The following is a 19,568-nucleotide window of genomic DNA, read 5'->3' on the forward strand; positions in this document are numbered from 1 at the left end:
GGCTCGAGTGTCGGTGATTTGGGTGCAGGATCCGAGTAGTCGAGCATGGCCGCCATTGACTCTAGCATGAACATCGGGGTGTCAAGCCCGGCCTTGAAGGACTTGGGACCCACCTCTTTATACTCAGGTCTGATCTAGATCTGGCCTCAATGGACATTAGCCATAAGTTTTTGTTGCTCCGTTGATTATATATAAAATATTTGGTGTAACATTAAACAAAACTTTTATACGTGTTAAATAGTTCTACCACATTGCATTAGTAAATGAAAATTCGACGAAGAAAATTGTGAACACATGCGATGCATGGATCTTTCAACTATTATTTGGTTTGTCCGTGTCTTCGTTTCCATCGTACAATGGTGTAGGATAATATCGACTCTACTTCTATTAGCACTGTGGTGGGACAGTGACAATGGCCTTGTTCAAAAATGACGATAATTCTTGCTCAAACTAATGTTTTTATCACGGGCGTGAAAACTCAATAATCATCGATACCAATCGCCTATTCCTAGCATCTATTTATCTATTTTATATAGAAAAGAAAAGCTCGCGCAGCTCTTTTTCATCAGAATATAAGCAATTTGCTATCCAATACGAAAGAAAAAGAAAAGAAAAGAAAAGATTTGCTTAAAATCCAGCTTAAAAGGAAACCTTGTCTCAAAACCCGAAAGATGTCCAAACATGTGGGTGTCGTTTTGGAGCGAAACGGGGAGTCCTTGTCCTCCATGCCCCTGACCCAGAACACTTCCGGAACGACACTCCCAAAGCTCAAAACGGCAAAACCGAAAAACTCCCCTTCAACACAAACACAACCCTCGCTCCTTCCACCGCCCCTCAGTCTCGCCGGCGATCAACCGCCCTTCGCCGTTCCGTTCCCGCCCCGTCGGCACCGCCCCTCCTCCTTCCCGTCTCTTCCCTTTGCCTCTTCTTCTTCTTCTTCTTCTTCTTCTTCTTTGTTCCTCTCTGCGGGAAGACGTGCGTGAGTTCTGGATAGCGATGCTTTCTGTTCGGTTTTCCCTCGGGGAGAGTGAATGCTTATTATGTGTTGGAGCTCCCTTCCGTTGATGCTCTCTGCTTGTCTACTCCGACACCGCGGGATTGAATGGTGAGTGGAACCGGTCCTTCGATAGGCTCTCCGCTGCTCGTGTTGTTCTGTCTCAGCTTATCGCACGGAGTTTTTTTTTGCCAAAGGTTCTTTCATTCGGTATATTCTTCTGTAGTTTAAGAGCTGTTCGATGTCCTTGTGCGAGCAAGTGAACATTGGTAATGTGCGATGACGTGGGTTTGTTCTGAAAATTGGTGTCCTCTGTTTTATGCGTTTCGGATTGTTTGAGCTGATTTCAACTCTTTCTTCGGTTGCAGCATTGGTACAATCGGCTCAGATAGGGTTCCTATGATCACGGTTTAGAGATTGCTGCAGTAGAGATTATTCACGGGCCGGCGATTGATTTCTTGTGACGGGTTCTTTATTTTTCACGCTCAAGAAGCGATTTTTTACTTCCATTGGATGCCTCCTTTGCTCTTGTTCTTGGTGGTTTCTTGGGAGTCGATGGCGCAAGAATAATTCCAGTGTGATAAGTTTAATTTGAAATGCGTCGCGGCATATCTTTGTTGACTCGGCAATTTCTCAAGGACTCGCGTGTTACCATCACTACTAGTAGGGATGTTTTTGGCTCTCATCGTGGTCCTTTGGGTTCGAGAGATGGTGGTTTTTTTTTGTTTCGGTTTTTCTCGTTTACTCCGATGCACCGTCGCGGGCCTGATCCGGATGACCCCGCCAATTTGATAAAAGAAGATGGGGTGTCTGTTTGTTCACAAATGTGGATCGAGAACTTCAAAGAACCTGATAGAATTGCTACCAATTTGAGTTCTTATCTCAGAAGGTTCGAGTTATGGGTGTTGGCATATCAGAAGGCGTGCATCGATGAGACTGGTTCCTATGTGCCTAAGAGTTCAATCCAGAGAGCTGAGCTGGAGGACTTGTTGGCGCTGAGAAATGCTGTTCTTGATAATAGGTTTAGATGGGGTTCTAGGTTGGAGTTTTTCATTAAGTCACCGAGGGATAAGACGGAGTATCAGTCGTTGTCAAAGAGGAAGATTAAGGCTATCTTGACTACCACACAGCCGACCCCATTTCAGGATAAGATCGTGCAGGAGGTTTTGCTAATGATTTTGGAGCCAATTTATGAAGCCAGGTTTTCACAGAAGTCATTTGCTTTTAGGCCCGGGAGGAATGCGCATACGGTGTTGAGGGTGATTAGGAGGAATTTTGCAGGGTATTTGTGGTATATAAAGGGGGATTTGAGTACCATATTGGATGGGATGAAGGTTGGGTTAGTTATAGGTTCTTTGATGAGGGATGTTAGAGATAAGAAGATAGTTGATTTGGTGAAGGCAGCGTTAATAACACCAGTCATAACGAGTAAGCCTGATGATGGTGAACAGAAGAAAAAGAAGAAGCGGAAGTATCAAAAGAAGAGGGTGTTAGCAGAAGATGAACCAAAGCCCGACCCTTACTGGTTAGATACATTTTTCGGGTTTGCACCCGAGGAGGCGGGGAAGCTTCCTAATTGGGGACATTGTGGAATTCTTAGCCCACTTTTGGCTAATATATGCCTCGATGAGTTAGACCGTTGGATGGAGAGTAAGATAAAGGAATTTTACCGTCCATCTAAAAGTGACGTTATATGGAATAGCCCAGAAGGGGAAGCAGAGCATGGGAATACATCTTGGCCAGAGTTTGTTCCGACAAGCGGGCCTGATAAAACTCGGAAGATGGACTACGTGCGATTTGGTGGTCACATTTTGATCGGTGTTCGGGGCCCAAGAGCGGATGCGGCAACATTGAGAAAGCAATTGATAGAATTTTGTGATCAGAAATATATGCTTAAGCTTGACAATGAGAGCCTCCCTATTGAGCACATCACGAAGGGCATAATGTTCCTTGATCATGTCTTGTGCCGGAGGGTTGTTTATCCAACTTTACGTTACACTGCGACTGGGGGAAAGATAATTAGTGAGAAGGGTGTGGGCACCCTTTTGTCAGTGACAGCGAGCTTGAAGCAATGTATCAGGCAGTTCAGGAAGTTGAATTTTATCAAGGGTGACAGAGATCCTGATCCGCAACCTTGTTTCAGAATGTTCCATGCCACGCAGGCTCACACAAATGCGCAAATGAACAAGTTTTTGTCCACAATGGTTGAGTGGTATCGGTATGCTGACAACCGTAAGAAAATTGTGAACTTCTGTTCATACATAATTAGGGGTTCTCTTGCAAAGCTATATGCTGCCAAGTACAAACTCCGTTCGCGAGCTAAGGTGTACAAGATTGGTGCAAGAAACCTGAGTCGTCCATTAAAGGAAAAGAAAGGACAGTCTCCCGACTACCATAATTTGCTGAGGATGGGTCTTGCTGAGTCTATTGACGGTCTCCAGTATACTAGAATGTCTCTTGTTCCTGAAACTGATTATTCTCCTTTCCCTTGTAATTGGAGACCTGATCATGAGAAGGCATTAATGGAATACATAAGGCTTGATGACTCGAAGACTTTGGAAGAGCAAAGGAGTTGCATTCGAGAACAAGGTCTTGTGTGCCCTCAGGAGTACATTTCAATGCTCGTTTGGAACTACAAGAGGAATACTGTCCGAATGGATCAGCTGTCCTTGCACAGTAGCAGCGACAATGGTATCGAAAGTAGACAGTTACTTTTGGGATCGAATCTTGAAAAGAAGGGTGATGATTGCAAAGAAGAGCAAGATGATGAACGACTTTATGTGGCACAAGGGTGAAACATGTTCTCTCTTTGCGATAAGAATTTTTCCCTTTTCAGACGTCTAGCTTTCAACTGAGTAGTAAAAGAGAGATGACTTTGCTAGTAGAGAAACTTAGATGACTTCTGCAGTATTATTGTAAAATGCAAAGGGATGTGGTATCGTGTATAGTCCTACTTTTAGGAAAAGAAAAATCTTGGGCCATGAAATGGAATCGGAGCGACAATTAATGCTGCCGATGGAAGATGTCAGTGTTTTTTCTTCTTTCTCAGGAATGGTTTTCATCATATGGACTTTATGAGGCCTTTTCCATTTCCTTGATCGTCTCCGGTCATGAAGAGCATTTGTTAATTATCTGTTTGGCCAGAGTAATTCTGAAAATTTTTCTTTTGGTGCTCCCCACTGGCGCTCTTTGACCGGGAGAACATAGTGGAGGTAATTCCTTGTCTCTCACCCCATTAGTGCATCCTCTTTTTTATACCTATTTGCTAATTAATGCAGTTTTGAAAGCCAATGCAACTTTTCCAGAGAAGACTCCACCTTCAAGCTCTCTGATTCTTTAGCAGCAGGCAACAGAGCCATCTTCTTCAGGTAAGTGGTAAGCTTGGGCGCCGATGGATGCACACAAGTTCAGTTGAAGTTCCAGCCTAACATCTCATCACTATCAGTGACTTCTCTACTGTAGTTTTCATTCTTCATATTAACCTAGTAGTGATGCTTAAATTGGTTGGACAGGTTGGTTTCAACCCTTTCTATTCATGTCTTGCTGGTCAAGGAAGCTTCTAATTGGATGCATTTTTTCTCAAATATTAAGTGTAAAGTTGTATACAGATTTAAAGAAGTACTGCTTTGTGTGATGGTTTGATATTGTTCTTGAATTATGGCTTTACTGATCAAGTGATTTAGCTTGTAAATTTCATGTTCTTAGAGATACTGATTTGAATATGGAAGAAAGACGGAATTTCAATAGCATTTGGTTGGTTATGATGTGATTATCATTTCTTAGGACTGGTATATTTACTTTGTTATTGATCAATAAAAATTGTGATCATGAAGATGATCCATTGAAGCAGTGGATGCTCTTCAGATTTGATTTTTTAGAGCTTAGTCTGTAAATGCACAATTTCTGCAGGAAAAAAGCATATGATGACTTCAAAAAGCAGATGGGGAAACATCTTCTATGGTAGCCAGCCAATCGGACAAAGCTGGTGATGTTGTATAGATGTCTTTTTGAGTATTATCCCCGCCTATAGATATAGATGGGAGGTAGGCGAGGGTAGCTTGCTTCTCCTCTCCTAGTCTACCTGCACATGTTATTCACCAAGAAAAGGCAGCAAGTGGTTCTTCGCTTAGTAGAGCTACCGGCCTCCGGACGATGACCGCTTCTTGTTCTCGCCCAGCCGCTTATTTTGAGTTGATTTTTATTTAGAATCCTAGACTAAAGAAGAAGCTCCTGAATTAGCGCAGGGCCAAATCAGCAGCAGGACAGTTGGCTTAGCTCGTTCTATGGCTCGCTCATTTGGTCCAATCAAGCAAAGGAGCTCGACAAGCTCTGTCCTTGATCAACATGGCTTTGGGATGCATCCAGAGGATGTTCATTATTTTGATTTTCACCTTCTTCGGGGACCTCTTCACTGCTTCCAGAATATGTTGACATGATTGCCTTGACAAATTTGACTTTCAACCGAACTCAATCGATTGTCAAATGTCCAAGTTCTTCCAATATCTTCAATAAAATTTCATCACTCTGCTCCTCAGTGATTTTTCCACGAAAAGGTTTTTCTGGATGGTGTTGTCATGTGTTGAATCTTGCTCTGATAAAAAATTGATGTGGGCCAATCTGATTTGCTTGAATTAGATTTGGAAGTACTGTTATAGGGCTGTGAACAGTACTGTGGGTTTAAGTTGGCTGATAAGTGTGACAGAAATTGATGAGCGTTTGGGAGACCTTGGAAGAAGGGTCAGGAAAGAAAAGGAAAGTTATTAATCTAATAAAGAAAATAAGTCGGATTATCATCTAAAACTAAATCTCCATTTGGCATGCCTTTTGCAAGTCTTCGAAGGTTGTTGCTATAGTTCTCCATCACCTTAGGTACTTTTGTGTCTGGATGCTCTCCCAGATTTCCATACTTTTTCTTTCTCCTGGGAGCGACTGTGGTTTGAGGGTTATTGACACCAACCTTATTTTGCATCACAGTAGAACCTTTTCAGAATCCACTAAGATACTCTAGCCTAGTTGCGTACATTAGATTTGTCCTTGCTTGGATATGATGTTGTTGAATGCATATATTGGCAGTGTTCACAATTTTCTGTTGTTTCGAGTCTCGAGGCAGGCCAACCTTGAACTAGTTGCTCACTTTGGCGGCGACTTTATGTTTGGACCTGCAGGGATTTTGGTGGATGTAAATTTCCATGCCTTTGCATTAGCCCGCCTTAAGGTATATGGTTTGAATCTGTGATAGAACTCCATGACTAAGGCTCCGTTCGTTTGGCGGAAAATATTCTCCTTTTGGAAAATATTTTCCCAAAAGTCATTTTCCTGAAAAATATTTTTCTGGAACACAATTTTCTGGTATTTGGCTAAAATCTAAAAAAGTTTCGGAAAATATTTTTTGGTGTTCGGCGACCGCCGATCCGGCGGCATTCGGCGACCGGCGGCGGCGATCGGCAACCGCGGCGGTCAGCCGGCGAGCGGCGGTCGGTAGCGGCAGTGGCGACGGGCGGCGATCAGCGGTGGACCAAGCAGCCAAGCCAGCCGGCCGGCAGCCGGCCAGCCGATAAGCAGTGGCCGGCGGCAAACAACCGGAGGCGGTGTCAGCGGCCGGCGCGGCGGTGAGACCAGCGACTAACGGCCGGTGGCCGGCGCCGAGCAACCAAGCGGTGGCCAGGCGGCCGACGGCCGTCGACGATCGAGCGGTGGCCGCCCGGACCGGTGGCGGCGATCGGCGTCGCTCGCCGGTGGCCGTCGATCAGCGGTGGCGACCGTCGAATGCCGGCGGTGGCGGCGACCGGCGGCCGGGCGGCGGGCGACCACGCGGCCGGTGGCGACGACCGGCGGCGGCGGCGGCAACCGGCGGCCGATGGCGATGACCGGCGATCAACTTCCTCTCCCACAGAAAACATTTTCCCTCCCATGGGCAATTTTGCCTTCACTTTGGGGGAAAATGATTTCCTCTTTGTGAAAAGAGGAAGGAAAATGATTTTCCCTCCCATGGGCAATTTTCCTCAAAACAATGAAGGATTTGGGGGTGGGGAAGGAAAATGATTTCCCACATTTTCCGCCCCCGAACACCGGAAAACGCGAAAAATGTTTTCCGGAAAAATATTTTTCCGGAAACGAACACAGCCTAAAATTTAGTTTAAATGAGCTGGTCCGGGCATTCTCCAGTGGGCTCTAGTAACTTAAATCAGCGTGCTTAATGTCTGATTTCCCGTCAATTCTTTTGTTGGCTAGGACTAGGTAATGTAAAGTGCTTAGTGTAATTGGGTTGGATTGGTAGCAATGAGGTTTTAGGCCTTTCTCAAAGAAGCTGTCGGAAATATTGGTCGGACTGGTTATATAGGGGACTCCGCCACATAACAACTACATACAGGCTTCTCTAATTCTAGTTCCGAGGTGATTATTTAAACAAATCTGTAATTTCCTCAGCCATGTGATCTTGCTCTTCTCATAGCGGTCGTCTGGAGGCTGCCCAGGGAAAGCGTGCTTGTTAAAAAGTAGGGGAGCTTGATCCTCATCCATCTGTTCAACCACTGCGAGTCATAACGATGATTTTGGTTCCAGTACCGCAGCAAATGGAGCTTCCGAGCAAACGTTCGATTTCCTGGACTGACGACATTTCTAGGACAATCAAAACTTTATGACACCGGAGAATATATTTTGTGACGTCAGTGCCTTCGTTCGGAAGAATTGAGCTTCGGACATTCTCGTCCGTGTTGGTCAGTAATAAGCTGTTATTGCAGAGTGACGTTTCTCCTGTTCCCCATTTTCACAGGCCTCTGCAAGGAACGTAGACTCGGGAAAGAAGGGACAGTTTGAAACGAACGTACACCTCCGCTGCCTATGGGTTTGTCTCTTTTACACGATGATTCATTCCAACCAGCTTTCCAGTAATATCTAGGTAATATTTCTTCGACATTCGCTTGACATATGTTGCCCCAGATAAAATGTTGATTTCAATTGGTCCTTTTAAGTACAAAAATACAAAGCACAGATACTGGTCAGCATTCATGGTCAAAAGAAATGATATTTGGTCCCCGTCTCTGCCATCGATACCCAGAAATAGACTTGGAAATTGCTGATTCAAACACTGCCGCAACTAAATTTGAAAAAATGATCAGGAGCTCTATCACACTAGCTCATGTGCCGATTGTCGAAAACTGAATTGATCCTCATTTGAGCTTTGTTCAAGAAGTTGATATTGACTGATTTTTTTGGGAGAAATGATGCCAAATAATAGTGCCAAGTAGCTAGAAATGCCGTACAGAGAAACTAAACAGGGACTATATTCTGATGCAATATATTTTCTGATTGCAAATGATATAAGAAAAGTACGTATAAATCAATACACTAAACATCCTCCCTCCCTCCCTCTCAGCAATCCAGCTGAACATCAACGAATACCCAATGTGTATAGACTCTAAATGTTGTAACATCAAAGGTATTATTATGCCTAAGCACTCCAGCTCCTTCACCCGTCTCGTCGCAGCCATCTATTTTATAGTTATCGCCCACCCAAAAGCGGCTTTCAGCTTAAGCCACGCCATAGCAGCCTTTCTCGGCTTCCAATTTCGCTAAGGTTCATAGGTCCGATTAGAACCTGCAACATTCCAATGTCCAACGGTCTCAGATCTCCGAATGGTCACATTTTCCAGGTCCTGTTCATTCCATGGTAGAAGCATATCACCCAGAACTGGAAAATGAGAAGTCATCAAAGCAGAACGAGCTGCCGTCAACATAGAGCTCATTGTGTCAGAAATTGTAGCTTGTAGGCAGTTCTCGATATTCCCTGCTTCATGGGAAACAAACTGTTGCAGGTTTTGAAGAGTGCCAAGGGAGTAACCAACACAGCATACGATGGTGTTATCACTGGTGAAGGCCGACACGCTGTTTGAACTGCGTCACTGAATCGAAGTTGAACATATCGCCACCATATTCTGAGATTTGGTCATAATTCTGGTAGGTGATTTTCGACATGGATTCGAGGTAGATCTGCAAAATGAATTCAAAGAGAGAAATTTCTTCACATTTGAGAGGAAAGTAAAACCAAATAATTGCATGGGCAACATCAGTGTAGAAAAAAAGTGCCTAGGAAGTCTGTCTAACAAGAAGATCACCGACTTTTCCCTCCTATAATTTCGCACTTAAAACAAGCTGCAAATTGTCATTATGTCATGCCACATTTTATTAAAGAACTATGTTCATTAGTATCAATGTGAATTTTTGTTTGTCTCTCTTATCCTCAGATTAAAGCTTGTAAGCTCTGGTTTCCTTGCAGATATGCATGCTCAATGATCATGACTGAGCCAAATTGTGGCAACACTTTGAGCCTAACCTTTTGATCGCTGGAAAGTAATCCCATATCTAAGAATTGTCTATTACAGATGTGTCCTTTGAGCTCATAGTTCCAGTTGAAAAGAATGGCATTGGATTGGCCTTCATTGCAATAGTAAACGTACTGCTTGGCATCGGAGACACATGACATGGCATGCTCCAGAGTATGTTTCCACATAACATCGGAGATTCCACCACCCACGATCTGAAATTCAGATAATTCAACAAGAACTAAGTAAAGAAAAATAAGGATTCAAATATAAGGTATGGTAACAGTAGCGAAACATAACACAGACTAAAATGCGAGACTTTACATTTCTCAGTCTTAATTGATCCCTAGAAATAGAGGTGGCCACGGGCCGGTTTTGGCCCGGAACCGGACCGGAACCGGCCCGGTCAAACCCGGGCCCGGCCCGTTGACCGGGCCCGCGGTTCGGAACCGGAACCGGCCCGTGGCATACGGTCCCGGTTCCGGTTCCTGAAAAATTTGAACCGGCCCGGAACCGCCGGTTCCGGGCGGGTTCTGCGAAAAAAAAAAAAAAAAAAAAGCCTGCAGGTGCAGGCCACGCTGCAGCAGCCTGCACCCGCAGGAGAACGGACGGCCCAACAAAAAAAAAAAAAAAATAGATTTATTTGCAGCAGGGCCTGCAGACGTGCAGGCCCTGCTGCGCCGCAGCACCTTGCGGCTGCGGCGTGCGGCCCGTTGGGGCAACGGCTACGCCCCAACGGGCATTTTTATAATAAAAAAAAAAAAACACACATAACCGTTGCAATTTTGCAACGGTTATGTTTTATTTTTTTTAATTCTAAATTTTCTTCTATTTTTTTCCTATAAATTCTCTCAAATTCTCACAATACACACACAATTCTCTCAAATTCTCTCCAATTCTCTTCTTTCAAGTCTCAAATTTTCTCAATACTCGAAATTCTCTCAAATTCTCTGAAATTCTCTCAATTTTCTCAATCCATGCAATTCTTTCTTAATTCTCCCAATTAATCCGCTCAATTCTCTCAATCCATTCGAAGAATGACAAGTGGAAGTCGAGTGCCAACTGGCAAAGGTAAGAATATCGCGACGAAATTCCATCATTCTTTTGATCCTCGTGAATATGCAGATTTTCAAGATGATGAAATCAACATTTTTCACGATGTGGAGCGCGTCCCGACGCAAGAAAGTTTTCATCCTCCTGCTGAAATATCTACAACAAAGGAAGCGGAACGGGAATTTACATCCGACATTTGGAATCACTTCACGAAAATGGAAAGGTTTGATATCGGTCAAAAAAGGTATGATATAATTTGTAAATATTGTGGAAAAATATATAAATATACAGGTGGACAAGGATATGGAACATTTAAACATCTTATGAGCAAACATCCAACTGAAACGGGAATCGATATCGGGCAACAACAAATTTCTGGGTACGTCAATCCTAACACTTCCCCTTTATTTCGTTTTAATGAAAAAACTTATAAGGAAGAATTAGGCAAATTTATTTCCGTTGAGCATTTAGCATTTAATTTTGGAGAAAGATTTGGTTTTAATGAATTTGTACAAAAAGCATGTGCTCCACAAGTAAAACGTATTTCTAGAAATACAACTAAACGAGTAATTAAAGATCTTTACAAAAATGGAAAAAATGATTTACAAAACTTTTTTATGCAATTTAATGGATGCGTGCATATAGGTAGTGATATTTGGAGTGATCATTGGCAAAATCATTCTTACATGGGCATAACATGTCATTGGATAGATGACGAGTGGATTATTCAAAAAAGAGTTATTGCATTTAGAGTTTTCGATGATCATCATACGGCAAATAATATTTATAGACTAATTAGGCAAGTTTTAGAAGAATATTATTTGCTTAACAAAATTTTTTCAATTGGTTTTGATAATGCCGTAGCAAATACCGCTTCAATTGCCGAGTTAGAAAATATTTGTAAACCCGCTTTTGGTGGAAAATTTTTTCACATTAGATGTGCTTGTCATGTTTTAAATTTATGTGTACAAGATGGTTTGAAAACTCTTGATATTTTTCTTCAACCAATAAAAACGGCGATTCAATTTTTATGGAAACATCCCAAAAAAATGAAAGAATGGGGTAGATTTTGTAGAGATAATGGCAAAAAGCCAAAAAGATTTCCAAGAGATGTTCCAACTCGTTGGAATTCTACTTTCCACTTGCTTAGTGAATCTTTAGCATATAAAGATTTATTATGTGCATTTATTTCTAATAATATACATGAGATTAATTTATACCCACAAGAGTGGCATATTTGCCAAAAAATTTTAGATCTTTTAAAGGTTTTTAATGATGCAACTTATACTTTGTCTGGTGTTTATTATCCTATTACACATTTATTTTTAGTAAAGTGTACTAATATTGTCGGAACTTTTGATGAATATGAAAATGATGTTGAATTACAACCTACTGTAGTTGCAATGAAAATGAAATGGCTTCATTATTATAGTGAAATTCCCATGATTTATTTAGTTGCTTGTGTTTTTGATCCGCGTTGCAAATTGGATGGCTTAAATGATTTTTTGCGTGCGTATTATCAATGTTTACATTATGATGTGACAAATGTTACAACCATAGTACGTGAGGTTAAAAACGTAGTAATAGAATTATATAATGAATTTTATACTAAATATAATTTAGGTGATATTAGATCTTCTCAATCTACGGAGATACAAAATGACAGTACAGGTAAAATTAGTAGAGGGTACCAACTTTTATTACATAGACAAAAAAAACAAAAGGGCGTAATAGGAAATATTTCTGAATTAGAGAGTTATCTAACCATTTTATTTGAGTTTACTGAAGCCGAAGGTGGTACAGATTTTTTTATTATGGATTGGTGGAAGAGGCACGTAAGCCAATACCCAATCCTTTCTCTTATTGCAAAACAGATTTTTTTAACTCCTTGTTCTACAGTTGCGGTCGAACAAGCATTCAGTGCCGGAGGTAATATTTTGAACGAACATTGTTCAAGATTATATCCAGAATCAGTGGAGATGCAAGCTTGTGTTGTTGATTGGACGAAGGCTCAATATCGGCAACAAGAGATAGATCGGAATAATGAATCCGAATTCTTTAACGACGGAGATATTACCGCTACCACTATCGAATACTGGAACGGGTAGTGACGATTGAGGGTAAAAGAACTATTGGAGTTGGCAAATATTTCGGGAACTCTTGTTTCTCATACCGGGTACGCCCACGTGAGCTTAGGGAAACCGAAATATAATCCGACGATATGTGACCTCTGGTCCCCTGCGCACGGAATGCTTAGGTTTTGGGATAATTTTAGGATATATATATTGTACTCCTTTTTTTTAAGATCGTTGTAACGAATTGTAATGTGCTTAATGATGATTTATTAAGTTGAAGCCCTCTCTTTCTCTCGTCTTTTTGTCCCCAAATTTGAGTACAATTTACATTTTAATTACAATTTATATTGAATAATGTTCTATCACAAGAATAGTATTTTTTTAATTTTTTTTATTTTCATTTCTGTTTTTCTTCTTTTTCTTTTCCTTTTCCTTTTCTGTTTTTCCTTCTTCTCTTTTGTCTTTTTTCCTTGTTTCTGTTTTTTAAAATTATAATTTATATTTTAATTTTTTTTTCTTCCTCCGCGGCCGGCCATGGCCGGGGCCGGCGCGGAGGTCGCCGGCGTCGTGGCGAGGGGCCCTCGCCGGCGTCGGGCGAGGGCGGCCCTCGCTGGGGCCAGGCGAGGCCGGCCTCGCCCGGCCGGCGAGGCGAGGCTCGGCCTCGCACACGCAACTAGCGAGGCTCAACCTCGCGGGCGTCGAACAAGGGCGGCCCTCCTTTGGGGCCGGGCGAGGCCGGCCTCGCCCGGCCCAGCAAGGCTCGACCTTGCACTGGCAACCGGCGAGGCTTGACCTCGCCGGCGTCGGGCGAGAGCCGGCCTAGCTTTGGGCCAGGCGAGGCCCGGCCTCGCCCGGCCAGGCAAGGCTCGGCCTCGCCACTGGCCCAGCGAGGCTCGACCTCGCCGGCGTCGGCGAGGCCGGCCGGCCTCGCCCGGCCCAGCGAGGCCGGCCTCGCCGACGCCTGCGAGCGGCCGCTCGCCTAGAGGCGGCGACCTCCATGCCGGCCCCGGCTATGGCCGGCCGCGGAGGAAGAAAAAAAAAAGAAAAGGAAAAGGAAAAGAAAAAAAACAGAAAAAAATAGGAACCGGTCCCGAACCGGAACCGGCCCGGAACCGGTTCCGAACCGGAACAGGACCTGAACCGTACGGTTCGGACCCGGAACCGGAACCGCCAGAGGCGGTTACGGTTCCGGTTCACGCTTGGCCACGAACCGGAACCGGTCGGTTCCGAACCGTGGCCACCTCTACCTGGAAAGAAGGCCGAGAAAATCTCGGACTGTGACAATGCCAGCTCCAGTTAATTGTTTGTGCACTTGTCCACCCATCGTTATTCCAACCAATCTCCAGACGTAAGTCCTGTAGTAGAAGTGGGAAACACTTCTTGGCAACTATAGAAAGCATAAGAAGCAGAAACTTCACAACAAGTATAGCATTATAAATCTCCTCCAAAGTTGAATTGCTTGGTAACAAGGCTGTACCCTAATAATGACTAATTGATTTTGTCGCATTGTCTCCACAATGTTGAGCAAATTCATCTTGCGATAGTCTCTATGTCAACAAAAGTACTAACCTCTAACCAACACTGGTTTTAGCCTATGCAACTCTAGATACTAGCTGTCTGAGTAGTTTTAAATGATGTGTTTAAACAAAGACTAAAAACAGTAGTTGCTTCGAAGACTCACATTCTCCACGGCTATCTTCAATAGTGAAAGCCTCGGATATGGTCCCACGGATATGCACTGCATCATAGCATCTAAAAGTGCAGATCCCTCATTCTAGGGTCACTAGCAAGTAGCCAAATAGAAGCGGCTTTCTCTCCTCACACCCTTTGGATGTTATATGGCTTTCCATTTGTTCCCTTGTCCAATCAACTTTCTCAAGTTCACCATCGAATAGGACAAGGTTCAGCTTAGCTGTCGATCCTGGTCTGCTCTGCACAACTACTCAAGTTTCTGGATTTAGCAAAGCGACTTGAATGGCTGTTCCTTAAAAATTACCATAAACTATCCCCAGCTTCCTTAAACATTTCAGCTGAACTCAGACTGAGTTTGAAGTGTCAATTAGCCAACATTAGGTTGTAACTGCTTTCAATAAAATTTGGGAGTTGGCTTGTAGTTTAAATAATAGTCTGGTGCGTGTCGGACAAAATGACTAGGAAAAGGGATAGATTTTGGGAGTATGCAGAGCAATTGGGTGGTTGTTTCAGGTGTAAATTCCGCAAGAGTGATTTCCCTGGTGGAATTCCGAGGGATAAGTCACACTTAGCTTGCGTCCCCGGTTGTGACGTTGCTACATGTACCGAGGTTCCTAAGGATGTTCAGGCTATAGCTTTTAAACAACTAGCCCTCAAAATTGGAAAGATAAAAGTCTGTCTTAACCGACCACTTCAACACCACTTCTAGACATCTAGATAATTGATACGCTAGAAACATCTACAGAGAAAGGACGGGGTTGTCTAGATGAGTTGCTTGCAAAACATGTTTTGTTCGACAACATTTTTGGAAATGTCCTTCATAGTTTGCATTTTGTGGGTTTCTTGCGTGGGGTTGCAAACTACAGGCACGATTATGAGTTGCCTTCTTATTCCGTTCTCACCACGAAGTTTATTCCCAAATTGAGTATGGAAGTCAGTTAGTATGTAAATGGTGTCGAGAAATCATGTGCTTTAACGAGATGTACGGTAATTTTAGATGGTTAGGTTAATGTTCACGGAAAAGTCTACCTGAACATCATTTTATATTCTCTAAAATGTGCAAGCCTTGTGAATACTATTGAACTTCCGAAGAATGAGTTGACAGATAGGTCTATTGTGGATCAATTACAATCTGCAATGGATGAAATAGGACTTCAAAAACTTGTACAGTTCATCACTAATGATTTGGGTAACCACGAGCCCCTCCGGAAGACGCTTGTCCAAAGGTATCTAGGTATTTTTACATAACATTTTGTGCTGCTCACAGCATTCGGTTGCTTTTTGCATATATCTTTCAAGAGGTTGAATGGGTTGGAAGGACGATGTGCGATGTTAAATTGGTGAATGACTATCTGCACAAGTATGCTGAGTCTTTGTCCTTGTCTGTGAAATTCAGAGGCAAAAGGAAATTGGGAGATGTTCTTCCTAATGGTTTAGCCTCAAACTTTAGAATGTTTCAGTGTATTCACAATGCAAAGTCAAAGATACTACATTTGGTTGCGTCTACTAAATGAAGACAGTTGAGATGTTCTTCCTCTTTCAACGTTGGTAGTTTGGGCACTGTGAATTTGGAACCTGTAACAACTTTGCTCACTGGTCCTTCCTCAAGATGTCTCAAGTGTCTCCATTCAGTAGACGCAACCAAACATTGTATCCCCGATTTTGCATTGTGAGTACACTGAAGCATTATAAAATTTGAGGCTAAATCATTAGGAAGAATATCTCACAATTCCCTTTTGCCTCTGAATTTCACAGACAAGGACAAAAACTAGGCATACTTGTGCAGATAATCATTCACCAAATTAACATCGCACATCGTCCTTCCAACCCATTCAACCCCTTGAAAGATATATGCGAAAAGCAACTGAATACCATGAGCAGCACAAAATGTCATGAAGAGGTACTTGGATACCTTTGGATAAACGTCTTCCAAAAGGGCTCATGGTTACCCAAATCATTAGTGATGAACTGTACAACTTTGTGAAGTCCTATTTCATCCATTGCAGATTGCAATTGATCCACAAAAGACCTATTTGTCAACTCATTCTTCATAAGTTCAACGGTATTCACAAGGCTCGCACTTTTTAGAGAATATAAAATGATGTTTAGGTAGGCGTTTCCGTGAACTTTAACCCAACCATCTAGAATTATCGTACACCTTGTTAAAGCACATGATTTCTCGACACCATTTACATATTGACCGACTTCCATACTCAATTTCGGGATAGACTTGGTGGTGAGAACAGAATAAGAAAGCAATTCATAATCGTGCCCATAGTTTTCAACCTCGCGCAAGAAACACGCAAAATGCGAACTCTACATTTCCAGAAATGTTATTGAACATAACATGTTTTGCAAGCAACTTATCTAGGCAATCCTATCCTTTCTCTAAAGATGTTTTTGGAGTGTCGATTACATGGATCTCTAGAAGTGGTGTTGAAGTGGTCGGTTGAGACACTCTTTATCTTTCTTATCTTTCCTATTATGACGGCTAATTGCTTCAAAAGCTATAGAAACGTCCTTAGGAACCTTGGTACATGTAGCAACGTCACGATCGGGGATGCAAGCTAAGTGTGACTTAACCCCACCTAATTGCTCTGCATACTCCCAAAATTTGTCCCTTTTCCTAGTCATCTCATCCCTAGCCAAACCACACCCACCAGACTATTATTAGACTCCCAAATTATATTGAAACCAGGTGCAACTGGCTAATTGAAACTTCAAACTCTATCTGAGTTCAGCTAAAAATGTTTAAGAGAGCTGCGGACTGTTTATGATAATTATATCTACGAATCCTTAGTCTTTTTCATATACTCTTAATGACTGAACATCCAAACTAAAAACTTTAGATTGCGCATCACACAATCTAAAGTCTTTTACTTTGGCTTTAGATCTTACAGAGGAAAGAGATTCGTGAACAAAGCGACATTCATGAAGAGAGAGAGAGAGAGAGTTTCACTCGTTTGTGCATGGATAGACATGGAAGCAAGCGAAAGAGAGTGGTTGTTATCTTAATGAATCCAAGCAAAAGCAGAGTTCACTGAAATTTCTCACATTGCTACCCCAAAAAACCCACAAGCGATAAAAAATTAGAGAGAGAGAGAGAGTACATAATCGATTGCATTGTTGGGAGGCTTGTGCGGCCTTTGAAGAGCAGCGTAGCAGCAAAAGTACACTAGCATGGTCGGGCGATGGGGGTTGCTCCAATTCACAATACAGGGATGGATTGCAGGTAAGATACCCAAAGAAACCCCATGCCCGAAAAGCCTGAAATTTCCCAGGAGAAATCTTTTCAGCATCAGACTTCGATCAAAGCAGTCTAATGCCTCCCACTGTTCTCAACACCAATCCACCATAACTCACAACCTCATTAAGCCCATAATCAACCCATTTGCGTCAATTATCTTAACCAAAAGAGCACCCCAAAACGTCGCAGCCAAATCCGAAATGCGACACTCCCCAATTCACCAGGTGCATCAGCATCATCTCTGTCACCTGTCAATGGAACTTCAATGTTATTGGACCCATAAAGGAAACACGTGAAGAATAAATCCCAGCAAGAATTCCAGTTGAATAAGTTACATGAAAATCCAGCCCTTAAAAAAAGAGATTGTCTATTCATATCCTCTGCGTAATTAAAACAAAAACCATTATGAATCCCCACAAATATTTCAACCTATAACACCTGTTTTGTTCACTATAATTAATGAGGATCAAAATCTCCCTGCCTAGGAGAAGGGCGTAATTGCAGATGACAGTCGAATCCATCTGTTTCCCTTTTCCTCTTCGGTTGACTAGTTACGAAAAAACAGGTTTTAAACTCGCACGAACTGAAAGCACATAAGAAAAACCATTTACCTTGGTCAGCATTAACACCGGGCTCCTTAGAAAATCCTCCATTATCCACGGCAGGACACAAACAAAGCTCCTGCAGCCTACCAATGGCAGCCTCTAGATCATCCCCGCATTGTACCAACGCTCTCTCAAGGATCTGAAAACAAAATCCATTGAGATTATAAGGCACTGCAGGTCCGGAAAACATGTGAATTGTTAAACCTAGAGCTTGCCAGAAGAACCAGACAGAACTATCGGACTCCGATTAGCAAACAAGAATCAGCGGTAACGTCCTCGCCCACGCTAATGCCAATCACAGACTGCCCCAAAGTAGAAGAAAAACCAAACCAGAAAACGCTTATGTTGCACCGACACGTTAAAATGGCCAACGTGTCGGTGTCCGACACCGACACGCGTGTCGGACGTCCGACACGCGTGGACACGCCTCCGACACGCGGTCAACACGGTGTCGGATTTCCGACACGAAATCAACTCTCCGGACACGCCTCCGACACGCGAGTCCGGCGTGTCCGAAGAGTAAATTTGTAAAAAAATAAAAACAGAGAACAATAAATGGCGTCGACCTCCAAATTAGGGCTAAAACACGATTACCTCTTTACTTCTCTGTTCGACCGACGAACTCCCGTCCTCTGCGCCGCTCGCCGGTCGTGCTCGCCGCTCCCGCTCGTCGCTCGCCGCTCCCGCTCCCGCTCGCTCTCGCCGGTCGCTGCAGGTACACCTCTCTGTTTCGAAAGAAATTGTGGTGGCTGGGAACTGGGAAGAAGGGAGCAGTCGGGGAAGGGAGCGTGTGTGGGTGGGTTGGGGGAAAAGGAAAAAGTGGTGGGGTAGGTCAGATGGGTGGGCTGCGTCTTTTTTTCTTATGGGGAGGTCAGATGGATGGGGAAAAGAAATTGCGGTGGGCTGCGTCTTTTTTTCTTATGTATCGGAACATGAGAACACGAATTTTGAGGAGAAGTTTGCATATCGCATATACTCTGTTTCCCTAATTGAATTTGTAAATGTGCTTCTTTCGATGGATGAGTTTGCGGAATCTAAACTAGTCAAGTTCATCTTTTTATTGGAACTTAATGGTTTTATGGGTTATAATAAACTAATTGTTTTTGATCATTATGGTATATTTAATTATTAAAAATATATATTTAATATATATGTCCCAACGTATCGGAAAATGGTATTTTTTGAGAATTGACGTGTCGAGTGTTGGTGTCGGTGCAACATAGACGCTCACTAGCTAGTTTCAGAGCCTACACAGTGTCCTTTTATATGTTTCTCATGCCATACAGATTCTAAAGGCAAACAAGCAAACGCAAAGAGAAATCGAATACGACAGACACAGTTCCCTAAGAAACACGAGAGGTCACCTGGCGTTCCATGTGAGGAAAGAGCTGGAGGAGTCGATCGAGGACAGCGATCGCTTGCTCCTGCAAACTACTGTAGACATTATTGTGCCGCCACCGCCGATCGCCTTGGTGCTCCATTGCCATCGCTCCTCTTCCCCTCTTCTCTATCTCCTCCTCCTCCTGCATACATTGGGCACGAATGACAACCATTATGCTCCAGAAATCAAATTCTTGCCAG

The 19,568-nt window shown here is 43.0% G+C and overlaps 2 protein-coding genes across 7 annotated transcripts; one reads left to right on the forward strand and one right to left on the reverse strand.

Annotated features, from left to right (window-relative positions):
* Window positions 1-747: 747 nt before the first annotated feature.
* Window positions 748-4,741, forward strand: LOC115666495 (nuclear intron maturase 2, mitochondrial-like). 5 transcript variants are annotated; one of them, XR_004003909.2, is made up of 3 exons: window positions 748-1,105; window positions 1,363-4,206; window positions 4,273-4,741. XR_004003909.2 is itself a non-coding variant. In XM_030588209.2 (2 exons), exon 2 carries the CDS (start codon window positions 1,591-1,593, stop codon window positions 3,787-3,789), a length of 2,199 nt encoding a protein of 732 aa, XP_030444069.1. In that variant the 5' UTR covers window positions 748-1,105; window positions 1,363-1,590; the 3' UTR covers window positions 3,790-4,741. The 5 variants fall into 5 exon arrangements, 2 of the variants coding, with proteins under 2 accessions (XP_030444069.1, XP_056162636.1); XR_008815407.1 differs by having other exon boundaries at window positions 4,282-4,741; XR_008815408.1 differs by having other exon boundaries at window positions 4,300-4,741.
* A 3,432-nt stretch (window positions 4,742-8,173) lies between these two features.
* On the reverse strand, window positions 8,174-19,399 carry LOC130136580 (calmodulin-binding protein 60 E-like). Of its 2 annotated transcripts, XM_056306627.1 has the most exons (7): window positions 19,352-19,399; window positions 17,994-18,126; window positions 14,125-17,630; window positions 13,691-13,830; window positions 9,640-9,661; window positions 9,327-9,530; window positions 8,174-8,983 (listed from the first exon to the last, which is right to left on the reverse strand). In XM_056306627.1, exons 3-7 carry the CDS (start codon window positions 14,188-14,190, stop codon window positions 8,858-8,860), a joined length of 558 nt encoding a protein of 185 aa, XP_056162602.1. In that variant the 5' UTR covers window positions 14,191-17,630; window positions 17,994-18,126; window positions 19,352-19,399; the 3' UTR covers window positions 8,174-8,857. The 2 variants fall into 2 exon arrangements, with proteins under 2 accessions (XP_056162602.1, XP_056162603.1); XM_056306628.1 differs by lacking the exons at window positions 17,994-18,126; window positions 19,352-19,399 and having other exon boundaries at window positions 13,691-13,798; window positions 14,125-17,365.
* Window positions 19,400-19,568: the final 169 nt, after the last annotated feature.

This window comes from Syzygium oleosum, unplaced genomic scaffold, assembly GCF_021117445.2.
Source record: "Syzygium oleosum isolate NSW1041296 unplaced genomic scaffold, Sole_v2.1 Sole_v2.46, whole genome shotgun sequence".
Taxonomy (NCBI): domain Eukaryota; kingdom Viridiplantae; phylum Streptophyta; class Magnoliopsida; order Myrtales; family Myrtaceae; genus Syzygium; species Syzygium oleosum.